The sequence below is a fragment of the Platalea leucorodia genome, assembly GCF_965183815.1.
Source record: "Platalea leucorodia genome assembly, chromosome: 20".
NCBI classification, from domain to species: domain Eukaryota; kingdom Metazoa; phylum Chordata; class Aves; order Pelecaniformes; family Threskiornithidae; genus Platalea; species Platalea leucorodia.
Window position 1 is genome coordinate 1,202,513 of NC_138842.1, and position 12,572 is coordinate 1,215,084.

General features: G+C 60.0%; 2 protein-coding genes across 2 annotated transcripts; both read right to left on the reverse strand.

The window, feature by feature from the left end:
* Positions 1 to 73: 73 nt before the first annotated feature.
* EI24 (EI24 autophagy associated transmembrane protein) lies at positions 74 to 7,901 on the reverse strand. Its single transcript, XM_082330605.1, has 11 exons — positions 7,808 to 7,901; positions 5,404 to 5,551; positions 3,880 to 4,025; positions 2,470 to 2,530; positions 1,810 to 1,876; positions 1,525 to 1,649; positions 1,319 to 1,438; positions 1,115 to 1,226; positions 878 to 989; positions 704 to 778; positions 74 to 574 (listed from the first exon to the last, which is right to left on the reverse strand). The coding sequence occupies exons 2-11, from the start codon at positions 5,443 to 5,445 to the stop codon at positions 394 to 396; spliced, it is 1,041 nt and encodes a 346-aa protein (XP_082186731.1). The 5' UTR covers positions 5,446 to 5,551; positions 7,808 to 7,901; the 3' UTR covers positions 74 to 393.
* Positions 7,902 to 8,528: 627 nt separating this feature from the next.
* Positions 8,529 to 11,365, reverse strand: FOXRED1 (FAD dependent oxidoreductase domain containing 1; the record flags this gene model as incomplete). The annotated part of the gene is made up of 9 exons (XM_082330525.1): positions 8,529 to 9,186; positions 9,269 to 9,398; positions 9,686 to 9,834; positions 9,935 to 10,011; positions 10,106 to 10,207; positions 10,463 to 10,557; positions 10,657 to 10,775; positions 10,854 to 10,964; positions 11,054 to 11,365. The coding sequence occupies 9 exons, from the start codon at positions 11,363 to 11,365 to the stop codon at positions 8,827 to 8,829; spliced, it is 1,455 nt and encodes a 484-aa protein (XP_082186651.1). The 3' UTR covers positions 8,529 to 8,826.
* Between the last annotated feature and the right edge of the window lie 1,207 nt (positions 11,366 to 12,572).

Genomic DNA, 12,572 nt, shown 5'->3' on the forward strand with positions numbered 1-12,572 from the left:
GCAGGGTCACGAGGGCGGACGCGGAAGCGAGGGGCCGTTCCCGCCACACGGGTGGCGCCACGTGGGCGGGGAAGGGGCGCGGCGGGGCCCGATCCCCCGCGGGGTCCCGGTTCCCCGTGGGGTCCCCCCCGCCCGGGGGAACCCCCCCGCCCCGCTCGGCGGCAAGGAGCGGGCAGGCAGCGGGCGGCTGCAAATCGTGATTCCTCCGTTTAATGCGTCAGCGTCCGAATCCCAGAGAAAAGTCGAGAAAGCGGCCCAAAAACAACCCCAAAAAGGATTTTTTTTGTGTGTGTCGGTTTTTTTTTTTCCTTTTCCACGTCACGGTGCATGCGCGGGGAGGGGGGAGGACGTCAAAAATCACCCTCCCCGCGCCGGAGAGGGAGGGGAAGGGGCTCAGCGCCCCGCAGCCGGCGTGTGTTTGGCGGGAGAGGGCTGGGGGGAAAGGAGGCGCTCCGAGGAGGAAGAGGAAGAGGAAGAGGAAGCGCCGCTCAGGGCGGACTGGAGGTAAACCGTCTTGTGAAAAAGTCTGTTGCTGAGGAAAACCACCAGGGAGAAGAGACGGAGCTGGAAGTGGCTGAAAGGGAAGGGGAAGCTGTCAGCTCCCGGCGTCGGTAAAGCGTTCCCGGTGCTGGAAAAACGTTCCCAACGCCGGGAAAAGCCGCGGTGGCGGGGGGATTCCGGGGCGGATTGGAGGGGCACTCACTAGGTTTTGCCGGGCGTGCGGGCTTCGTTGGCGCTGATGATGAAGAGAGGGAAGAGGATGGAGAAGAGGCAACCGCTGGAAAAAAGGGGAAAAAGGATAAAATTAAGAAAATAATAAAAACGGAGCGGGTTTGACGTAGAGGACGGGCTCTAAGATGGCGGCCCGGCGACGCACCTGATGATGTAAGAGGATTGCATCGCCGTGAGGAAAGCCAGCGGCAAGCCGAAGCCGAAGTAGTAGGGCCAGTTCCTCTCGATGTTGGATAAACGCTGGTGCATTTCGATCCCTGGCGGGAAGAAAATCCCGCGGGAAGGAGCTGGTCACGCTCGGGATCGACCCGGCGGGGAAACGCAGCTCGGGCGCCGTTTGAGGTGAAAAAGCCTCGGTTTGGGAAAAGGGAGCGGCGCTCACCTTTGTTGAACCAGCGGTACTCAAAGCAGTAGAGGGAGTAGAGCAGCGACATGTGGAGGAGGCTGACGAGCTGGCCGACGAGGTCGATGGGGAAGAGGCTCACGATCATTCCCTAGGGATAACGAAAAGGGAGGAGGGGAGGCAGGAGCGCTCCGGAATCGCCCCGTTATTTATTTTTTGGGCCGGTGACGGCGTAAATCTCACCTGGATGAGGAAGAGCGCCTGCAGCAAGAGGTTAAACAACATGTCGGCGATGATTTTGCTGACGCTGGGGAAGGGATGAGGCTTTCTGCCGGAAACTTCGAAGGCCAGATCCGCGATGTCCTGCCCCCCAAAAAAATAAATCCGCGGAAAAGGGGATAAGGAGGCGATTCCCCGCCTCGTTTCGGGTGCGGGATGCCGTCACCCACCTGGAACCAGATGGCGTTGACCACTTTGCTGAGCACAAAGAGGGGAAGGACCCAGAGGGCGCTGAAAATGGAGGTGAGGAGGAACTCGAGCCAGGACCAGACGTCGCCGTGCAAGGAGGGGTCGCCTTCGAGGGGGGAAAAACCACGTCAGGAAGCGGCGGGATATCGGGAGACGCCTCCGACCCCAACCTTTGCTCTTGAAATCAACGTTCCCGGTCGCTTTTTATTAAAAAATGAAAAAACCCACCCCGTGTTCCGTACCGCGCGGAGGGGAGCGGTACTTACCGATGATCTGCGCCGTCACCGACTGAAGGACGGGGATAAATACTCGGTAAAACAAGAAGAGACTGAGCTGCGGGGGGGGGAAAAAAGAAACAACGGGGTCTCGGCGAGGCGTCGCGCCGTCGTTTCTCCCGCTCCCAACCTCAACCCGCCTCCACGCAGCGATCCGTGAACACAGAACCAAGGATCTCCGCTTAAACCCGGCCAAAATCTATAATCGAGCCCGCGATTGGGATATTTTCCGCGCGGATTCCTCGTACCCGGCCGCGGTCTCGTGGAAAAGCGAAGGCGGCGATTTATTAGGCTGCTCCGTTAAGGATTAACCTCGTTAAACGGCCGCGGTGAGGCCAGAGCTGAGGAAATGTCTTTAATCTATCAATAATCAATTTGCTAAAGCGATTTCCCAGACGGCGACGGAGCAGGGATTGAATATTTGGGGGAAGAGGGGTCTCAAAGACTCGGAAAACAGCTCGGGTTTACCGTGCGGCTTTCCCAAGCGAGCCTCCGATTCTCTATCCCTTAAAACACACCATCGGGACTGGGAATTTCGCGACTCCAACCAATTCCCGCAGCCAAGCCGCGGGCTCACCACCCACAGCGGACATTCCCGCTCGCCGGAGCGGGGTTTTTTAACAGAGAAAAGAAGAAAAATCTCCCGCTTACCCAGAATACGCCTCCGTTCCAGGCGCAACACTGAAATATCCGGCTCACTATCCGGGGTTCGCTGCGGAGGAGCAGGAGAGAGACGGGTGAGAGGCGCGGTAAGGTGCCAGCGCCTGGACAAACGTCCCCTAAACAAGCGACAACCGCTTCCGTCCCGCGTTTTGGATGTCTTAGGGATGGCGCGGAGAAAACGGCTCAACCGATTCGATCCCAACCACGGGGGATCCTGGGAGAAATCCGGACGCGCGCCAGGTTCCAGCCAGCGCACGTCCGTAGGAGATTTACCTCAGGGAGACGCTTTCAACCTTTATTAATTCCCCGTCTCCGCACCGAAACGGAAGAAAAGCAAAGCTTTCTTCCAGATTTTTTAAGCATTTATTAGAGATTTTGGGTTTTGTGCTCCTCAAAACTCTCACCGCGATAAAATTAGGGCTTTTCGGGTGTATTTTTGTTTTTGGAAGAGGCTGTTTTCAGCTCAGGGTTTCAGCTTCTCTCGCTTTGCGGGACGCCGCAGCGCTTTTCCCGTTGGCTTCCGCTTCCTTTCGTTACAAGGAAAACACGACTGTTTAGTCCCCCCGTATAGGAATTATATATAATATAGGAATGATATATCATTCCTCAAGGGCAGCCCGCGTGCCGGAATATCTATGAGCTGGGGAGGATCGGGAATTCTCCATCACCTCGACTTAAAGTCGGACTACCGCCGAGCGAGTCGGAATAATTTGTCAAGACGTCTCGAAAAGCGTCTCGCTGACCAAACGTCGCCGCGTTCGGCGCCAGCCCGACCGTCATCGGGGCAGCGGAGAAACGTTTCGGCGCGGTTTGGGAGGCAGACGCAAGAACAGATGCTGTTTTGCTCCCACGCGGATGCAATTCCGGCATTTCCAGCCTTAGTGGATGCAACCGCTGTAGATGGTTGCGGGGAAAAAAAGAGACTCGATCCGCCCCGGATGCGTAAATCAGATCGGAGCTGCTGTTTCTTCCCTGAAAAGGAGTGGAAAAAGGGCGTTTCCCGTCACCTTTTCCATATTTATTGGCTCCGCGCTTTAGGGCCATTGGGTTTACGGACCGTTTGCCAACGCGCACCGCAAGCTCTGCCAGGTCTCCGACGGTTCCGACAAGTATTTTTTACGGAGATCTTCGTGCGGGCAACAATTATGGCTTTATTTCTGAAACCCCGCTTACCTCAACTTCCCTTTTTGCCAGGCTACCGCGATACGGCGGATATTTAGGAGAAAAAAAAACTCGAAAGCACAAACTCAGCCAAATCGCTGTGACTCGCGGAGGTTTTGCAATTCGCCGGGCTCCTCAAAGCTCCGGGCGGAGTCGCGCTCGCTCTCCCTGCCCTCGACGGACTAAAAGCGAAGCGGCGAACGACCCGACATACGACGCATCGGGCCCCGTACTCACTTCTCCTGCTTCTTCTCCTCCATGTGAAACCTCCGCTGGGCGAGCGCGCTGTTTGCTCTCCTTCGCCTCTGCTCTTCCCTTTTCTGCTGGATCCGGGCGTCCAGCTTGGAGATGGTGCAGATGCCCCAGATGGAGTCCTTAATTCCCTGCGGATATGAGGGGAGGCCGTCACGCTCCGCTCCGCAAGAGAGGAGGGAGGGGATGTCGCCCACCCAGGCCATCGAAAACCTCCCCGGACAGGGATTTTAGCGCGGCCGGCCTCGCTCCCCGGCTAGCAGGGGAAGCCAGCGCCAGGCTGACCCGGAGCAAACGTTCGGAGCAGCAACAGCGACTGTTTTCCACAGCCTGGTGACCTAAATCACCGCACGTTCCAGCGGTATTTTCCCTTTTTTTTTTTTTTAAAAAAAAAAGGTGTAATTTCTCATCCCATCTCCGCTATTTATAACCCTGGCAAAAGCCAGAGTCGGATCTCTCCCAGCCTGTTTCTTCCGCCTGGCAGAAAGCCCTTCTTCCCCTGCCAGCATTTCTAAGGCCAAGAAAATAGAATTACACAAAATATTTCGGATGTGCGAAGTCCTTGCGGCCGGACTATAGGTACGAGCTTGATGAATAAAAGCATCCCAGAAACATCCTCGTATCAGCCACGTCCGTGCCAACCCGTTTCCCTTAAAAGACTCCTAGTACTCCACGCGCAGTGATTTCCAGCCTCAAAAGCCATCGTTATCAAAATTTCCCTTCAAAATAAAAACCGTAAGGATGCTAGCGTGAGCCAGGACAGCGTCACTACCGCGCCAGTTCGGTATGTGGAGTTTTTGACCAAAAAGGATAAATTTTGATGCCAAACGCATGTCCCAAAATGGCAAAACGCGATGCTGCTGGTACCTAATGAGGTGGAAATTAATTACACGGGCTGCTCTCCCCGCTGCTTTACAGATGGCGCGAGAGCATCGTGAAACGACACGAGTCCTCCCGTGTAAGATCGTGGCCAGCGTGCCACAGATTTTTAAGATCAAACCAAGTTATTTCTGGAAACAAGTTATTTCTTAGTGTCACGTCACGAATGTTTTAAAGCCTGTATTTACACCTGGATGATACAAGACAGCGCAGGAGCACCGAGTTCACACGACGCCTCATCACCGTGACACAACTGCGACGTTCATACTATAAATTAACTCTCGCCCAGAGGAAATCCGTCGCAGGTTCGGCAGCGCCCCGGAGGAACGCCGAGCCCTTTGCAACAGGCACACGGCAAAACGGCCGGCTTGGGCGGAAATTATCCCAGAAAACACCTGGGGAGCAACACATCCCGCACAACCACGTCAAATCTAACCATCACCGGCGAGCGGAAAGCTTGCCTACGGGTATCTCTGCTTTACAAAATTGACGTCTTTGGTTCAAATACACCCACAGCCCCTTTTCCTTCAAATTTTTTAATCCACCCTCGATGACGTAGGGAAGGAGGGTGCTCCCCGCATCAAACGAGACCAGTCCCTACGCCAGAGGGCCCGAAAGGCGGAGACTTACCCTGACGAGGTCATGAAGGAAGGTTTTCACGCTGTCCGCCATCTCGACTCCAGCATCACCTCTGGTTCCGAAACTATCAACTACAGGGAGAGGGGAAAAGCCGAACCCAAACCTCTCTCATCCTGGAGAGATGGGAAACGGGTGGAGCCTGCGGAGAGAGAAAACACGGGACCGCGGCAGGCGTTAACAGCGTCGGTCTGAGCGGGGTAATTACAAGCTAAATCACACCCCAGCGATTTTCAACAGCCTCACTGGCTTCCCATCAGGCAACCATTCTCCAACCTACAGCTGGAGAAAGGACCCATCCTGTTAATTCCACGGTATCTCGTATTAACGAACTCGAAGTCCCGGGAACAGCTCATTTTCGGAAAAGACAAGGCAGCAGAGCCAGCCCCAAGAGGTGTGAAAACATCTTTGCTAAATCCAGCGTTAATTTAACGCTTTACAGCTCCGCACCTCCTCTTCCTCACACGCCGGGTAAGAATCTCGAGGTCTACCATTAGGAGCCTGACAAAACGAGGGCAGCTCTTGAGCTGTCCCATAAGCTTTTGCCCGAAAGCAGTAATTACGCCAAACAGCCCTTTGCCAAAAGCACTGTGCTAAGTCTTCTTGTAAAGCGCCGCAGAAATACAGACAGCGTCTGAAGTAAGAAAAAAAAATAAATAAACCACCAGCTAATGAAACTCGGGGAGCTTTTCCACCAGGATTCAAACCACTTTTTCTCCTAGGCAGGAGCTACCGGCGGCTCTGGAGCAGGCTGGTGCCGCAAGCCCCAACACGTCAGTGTTGCTGTTGCTCTCTAACACGCAGCGCAGGATACAAGCAATTCAAAATGATTAAAAAAAAAAAAAAGGTTTTTATTTTGATTATCCCGAGACAAAACCTGCCAGGGTTTGAACTGCGCTCCTGCGAAGCAGCGAATGCCAGTTCGGATGAAACTGTGGGACAGAACCTGCCTCCAGCTTCACTGACATCGAGTTAATCACAGGCACCTTCACCCTCAAACCAAGCCTTCAAAGCGGACACGCTCAGCCCCACGCACGGCGTTGGGGTCTTTTCGCTTCAGCCTGGCATCCGACGCGTCCAAGGTCCGGGTCGCGGCAGAAACAAAAGGCAGAAAGGAGCGTTTTCTTTGTTCCAGGCGGCCGTGCCTCACCACCCTTCAGGCTCGGAAACGTGTGTTAAATACAGCGAGACCTGACCCGGCTTCTGCAGAAAGCCCTGCCTGATTTATTGTGACCCAGGGGTATTGCTGGGTGACTGGGGGGCACCCCAGGGTTGGGGGTCACCGTGCAAGGCGGGGGAATCCTTGTAGCACCCCAGAGGTGCCTGGGATGGGGAGCCCAGGCCTGCCCCACAGTTACGCCCCACTGTTAGTGGGGGTGAGCCCCGTGGGTGCCCCGGGGTGAGGGCTCAAATTTACCTCAGGGTTGTCCCTGCCGTTACTGGGGGCAGCCACCCCTAGAGCTTCCTTGGGCGGGGAGCACAATTTCACCTCAGAGCTGTCCCCATGGTCCCAGAGAAGCATCTGTGGGGGGCACAGTCACCTCAGGGCTGCCCCGCCGTGGCCCTGGGGCCCAAAATTACCTCAGGGTTGCCCCATGAATCCTCAGATTATCTCAGGGTTGCTCCATGGATCCCAAAATTACCTCAGAGTTGCTCCACGGATCCCAAAATTACCTCAGGGTTGCCCCATGGTCCCTCTGAGGCCCACAGTCACCTCAGGGCTGCCGCCATGGTGGCCCAGGGGCCCAAAATTACCCCAGGGTTGCCCCATGGATCCTAAAATGACCTCAGGGTTGCCCCACGGATTCCCTGGGACCCAAAATTACCTAAGAGTTGCTCCATGGATCCCAAAATTACCTCAGGGTTGCTCCACGGATCCCCAAATTACCTCAGGGTTGCCCCATAGTCCCCCCAAGGCCCACGGTTACCTCAGGGCTGCCCCCATGGTGGTCCCGGATCCCAAAATTGCCTCAGGGCTGCCCCACGGATTCCAAAGTTGCCTCAGGGCTGCCCCACGGATCCCAAAGTTACCTCTGGGTTGCTCCATGGACCCCAAAATTATTTCAGGGCTGCTCCACGGATCCTCAAATTACCTCAGGGTTGCTTCACGGATCCCCCGCGACCCAAAATTACCTCAGGGTTGCCCCACGGATCCCCAAATTACCTCAGGGCTGTCCCACGGCTCCCCCGAGATCCCAGATTACCTCAGGGTTACCCCACGGATCTCCCAGGCCCCCAAATTACCTCAGGGTTGCCCCACGGCTCCCTTGAGGCCCACGGTTACCTCATGACTGCCCCCACAGTCCCCGGGGGGGGGACCCCCATGGCCTCCCCCGGTAACCTCCGGGCCGCCCCCCACCGCCAAGTCGGGGCTCCCCCGGCCCCCGCCCGCACTCACCGGCGGCCGCGGGCTGCGGGCCGAGGGGGGCACGGCGCGGCAGAGCGGCCCAGCTCCCGGCGGCCCGGCCGCCACCCAGCGCGCAGGCGCCCAACCTCTCGCCACTGCGCAGGCGCGGGGCCCGCCGCGAAGGGGGGGGGGCAGATGCGCATGCGCACGGCTGCCGCCGGCCGGCTGCGCTGCGCCGCCAGGGGGCGCCAAAGGGCGCGGTGGGGGGTAATTGGGGATAATGGGGGAGCGGGGGGGGGAATGGGGGATACTGGGGTGATAATGGGGGATACTGGGGGTAATGGGGGAAAATGGGGGATACTGGGGTGATAATGGGGAGTAATGGGGGGACACTGGGGGTAACGGGGGGATAATGGGGGACACTGGGGGCAAATGGGGAGTAATAGGGGGATACTGGGGGTAATGGGGGGGATACTGGGGGAAAATGGGGGGATACTGGGGTGATAATGAGGGATACTGGGGGTAATGGGGAGTAATAGGGGGACACTGGGGGGAAATGGGGAGTAATAGAGGGACACTGGGGGTAATGGGGGACAATGGGAAATGGGGGATACTGGGGGGAAATGGGGAGTAATAGGGGGATACTGGGGGTAATAGGGGGATAATGGGGACACTGGGGGGAAATGGGGGCAATGGGGGACACTGGGGGGTATAAGGGAGGATACTGGGGGTAATGGGGGATAATGGGGGGAAATGGGGGGGTAATTGGGGACACTGGGGGGTAATGGGGGATACAATGCGGACACTGGGAGTGGGGGCACTGGAACGTAATGGGGACACTGGCGGGGAATAGGAGGTAGCGGGGACACTGGGGATACTGGGACTGGGGACAGCGGGGCTGGATAATGGGGACAGTGGGTATGGGAACAGAGCGGGGACACTGGGGCCGCCCCCCCCATTTAATCCCCCGGCACACACACCATCCATCCCTTTTATTTCTCCAGGCCACACCAGTCCCCCCCACCCTCCAGACTGGGTCCCTGTGCCTCAGTTTCCCCCTCCCGGCTCCATCAAACCACCCCATCCTCCTCCAGCGGCTCCCCCTCCACCAACCTCCTCCATCCCAACCGCCCCAGATCCAGGCTCTCGTACCGACCCCTCACCACCAGCTCGGCCACGGCTCTGCCGGCGGCGGGCGAGTGTTGTAACCCGTGTCCGCTAAAACCGGCGGCTAAAAATAGATTTTCTAATTTGGGGTGAGGACCCAGCACCCCGTTCTGATCGAAGGCGTTATAGTCGTAGTAGCCCGCCCAAGCCCCGCGGGGCCGGAGGGATGCGAAGGCTGGGACTCGCCGAGCCAGCCGCGGCCAGACCTCCTCCTGGAAAAAATCATGATCCACCGAGAGATCGCCGGGATCCGGCTCATCCTCCTAGAAAACGATAAATTGGGAGGGGTTAAAAAAATAAATTAAGGGGGGGAAATAATATAGGGGACCCCCCGCACGGGCTCACCTCGGGTGGGCTCATGCTGCCCAGGTAGTTACCGGCGATGCCGTCGCGGCGAAAATAAGCGCCGGTGGTGTCGACGAGGAGGGGGCAGGAGAAGCCGGGGCCGTCGGGGCAGTGCCAGGAGTACACATACCTATAGAGGTGGGGGGCACCCCCCCAAAAAAATAGGGTTGAGGGGGTTTAGGTTCCCTCCTGACACCGTATGGGGGGTGGTAGGGGCGGGGATGCGTCCCCCCAAAAAAAAAGAAATAGCATTGAGGGGTTCGCGTGGCTCCCTGATGGATTGGAGGGGTGGGGGGTACCAAAATGCCACCCCCACCCCCAAAAATAAAGGACCAAGGGGTTCACCCACCATAAAGAGGTGATGCCAGGGTGCCCCCCCCACTGTGAACCCCAAAAATTCCACCCACCCTGCCTCACCTCTTCCTGGGCTGGATGGGGAGGGGGGGCCGGCACAGCCCCTCCGGCAGCCCGGCCGTCTCCAGCAGCTCCCCGGCCCAGGCGCCGGCGGCGTTGACCACGATGGCGCAGGAGACCGGCTGGTATTCCAGGCTATCCGGCATGTGGATCTGGGGGGGGACACACACACCCCCGTGGGGGGGTCACGGACACTCGTGGGGACCCCCCCCCCCTCTGCTGCGTGGGGTGCGGGGGGCTGGACGCACTCACGTGGACGTATCTGATGCGCGCGGTCGCCGGTGTCGGTCCCTGCGGTGGCATCGTGTCCTCGGCCGAGGTGACAAAACCTGGAGGGTTTTTTTTTTTGGGGGGGGAGGGAGATTGAGGGGTCCCGGGGGTGGTGGTGGGGGGTTCCCCGTTGTGTGTCCCCCCCCTCCTCACCTCGCACCTCCCCGGCGCAGCTGTGGACCCCCAGGGACATGGCTTTGCGTCGGAAAGCGCTGAGGAGGGTCCAGGGGTCGAACCAGCCTTCATCCTCCAGACCTGGGGGGGGGGGGGGGAAACACGCGTGGGGGGGGGAGCACCTAAAAAAATCCTAATTTGGGGGGGCTGGACCCCCCCTTTCCCCAAATAAAGTGAGAATGAGGGATGCACTCAACGGGGATAGGGATGGGGATGAGGATGGGGAGGATGGGGATGAGGATGGGGATGAGGGGGATGAGGATGAGGGGGATGAGGATGAGGGGGATGAGGATGAGGGGGGGTCCCCAGGGGGTCCCCACGCCCCCCCCCACGTACCGTAGGACGCCACGGCCACGTCCTCCGTGTCTATCCAAGGGAATTTCGCCTTCAGCTGGCTGGGGGACAGCAGGGCCACCTGCGCCCCTTCCTCCCTGGGGACGGCCAGCGTGCGGAGGTGGGGGTCAGCATGAGACCCTCACCCCCCCCCAAAAAAAAAACCCCTCGGGGGGGTTTGTGCGTGTGGCCCCCACCTCTGGAGCCGGACGGTGGCCTCCAGCCTGGCAGCGCCCTGCGGGGAGGCGAGGAAGAGGTATCCCGAGGGCTGGAACTGGATGTCGACGGGGGGCTCGTTCGGCACCCCAAGGTGCTCCTGTAAGGGGAGGGGTACCCTGGTGAGCGGGGCTGGACCCCCCCCCCCAAATACCCCCCCCCAAATAACCCCACATACGTTAATGTTGCGGAGGAAGCTGGCGGAGAAACGGGACATCCGGATATTTTCCGGGAGGGAAAACTGCTGCCGGATCCCCCCCACCGACAACACCGTGGAGGCTCGGGAATACTGAAGAAGACACCCCCCCCCACCAGAATAAAACGGGGTTCGGGGGGGTCCCCATGGACGTACCCCGCCCCGGGAGGGGGGTGTCTCACCGTGGGGTCCCGCTCCACCACCAGCACCCTCATGCCGTGCCGCCGGCCCTCCAGCGCCTTCAGCCAGTAAGCCACCGACCAGCCCACCACGCCGCCCCCCACCACCACCACGTCGGCTTCTTCGGGGGGGCGTGGGCCCGGGGGGGTCCCCGGGGGGGTCCAGTCCCCCCACCCGCCCCCCCAAGCCGGCAGCTGAGCCTTCAGGGTCTGACCCAGGCGCCCCAGAAGTGGCCCCAAATCTGGAGGGATATTGGGGGGGGGCTGCCAGGCCTGGGAGGGGCACAGCTGGCAGCCCCCCCGTTCCCTCTGCATCCCCCGGCCCCTCTGGGACCCCCCAGGATCCCCTGGGACACCCCCAGCCCCCCCGAGTACCCTGGGACCCCCTCCAGTCCCTCCTGGGTCCCCCCCCAGGACCCTCTGCATCCCCTGGGACCCCCCCAGGCTCCCCCCAGTTCCCTGGTTGCCCCCCCCGGGCCCCTCTGGGACTCCTCCAGGACCCCCTGCAACACCTCAGGACCTTCTGGGACCCCCCCCAGGAGCCTGGGACCCCCCCCCCCGCCCCAGTCCCTCCTGAGTCCCCCCCCAGTGCCCTCTGGGAACCCTCCCAGTCCCTCCTGGGTCCCCTCCAGTGCCCTCTGGGACCTCCCACAGTACCCAGTGACCCCCCCATTCCCTGGACCCCCCCCATAACCCCTCCCACTGTCCCCCCTATTCCCTGGGACCCCCCTAAACCTCCTCAGACTCCCCCCAGTAACCCTGCTGTTCCCAGGAACCCCCCCTATTCCCTGGGCCCCCCCTATAACCCCCCCAGACCTCCCAGTGACGTCCCCATTCCCTGGAACCCCCCATAACTGCTCCCAGTGACCCCCTCATGCCCTTGGACCCCACCATAACCCCTCCCAGTGACCCCCCCATTCCCTGGGACCCCCCCCATAACCCCCCAGACCCCCCAGTGACCCCCCCCCATTCCTTGGGACCCCCCTATAGCCCCCCCAGACCCCCCAGTGACCGCCCCCATTGCCTGGGACCCTCCCCCATAACCCCCCAGTGACCTCCCCCATTCCCTGGGCCCCCCCTATAGTCACCCCAGACCCCCCAGTGACCCCCCCCATTCCCTGGGACCCCCCCATAACCCCCCAATGAGCCCCCCATTCCCTGGGACCCTCCTAAAACCCCCCCAGTGACACTCCCCCCCCCATTCGCAGGGACTCCCCCCTATAACCCCCCTGCCAGTGACCCCCTCCATTCCCTGGGACCCCCCCAGACCCCCCCCATTTCCTGGGACCCCCCCAGACCCCCCCAGTGACCCCCCCCCATTCCCTGGGACCCCCCTATAGCTACCCCAGACCCCCCAGTGACCCCCCCCCCATTGCCTGGGACCCCCCCATAACCTCCCCAGTGACCCCCCTATAGCCACCCCAGACCCCCCAGTGACCCCCCCCCCCCATTCCCTGGGACCCCCCTATAGCCACCCCAGACCCCCCCAGTGACCCCCCCCATTGCCTGGGACCCCCCCAGA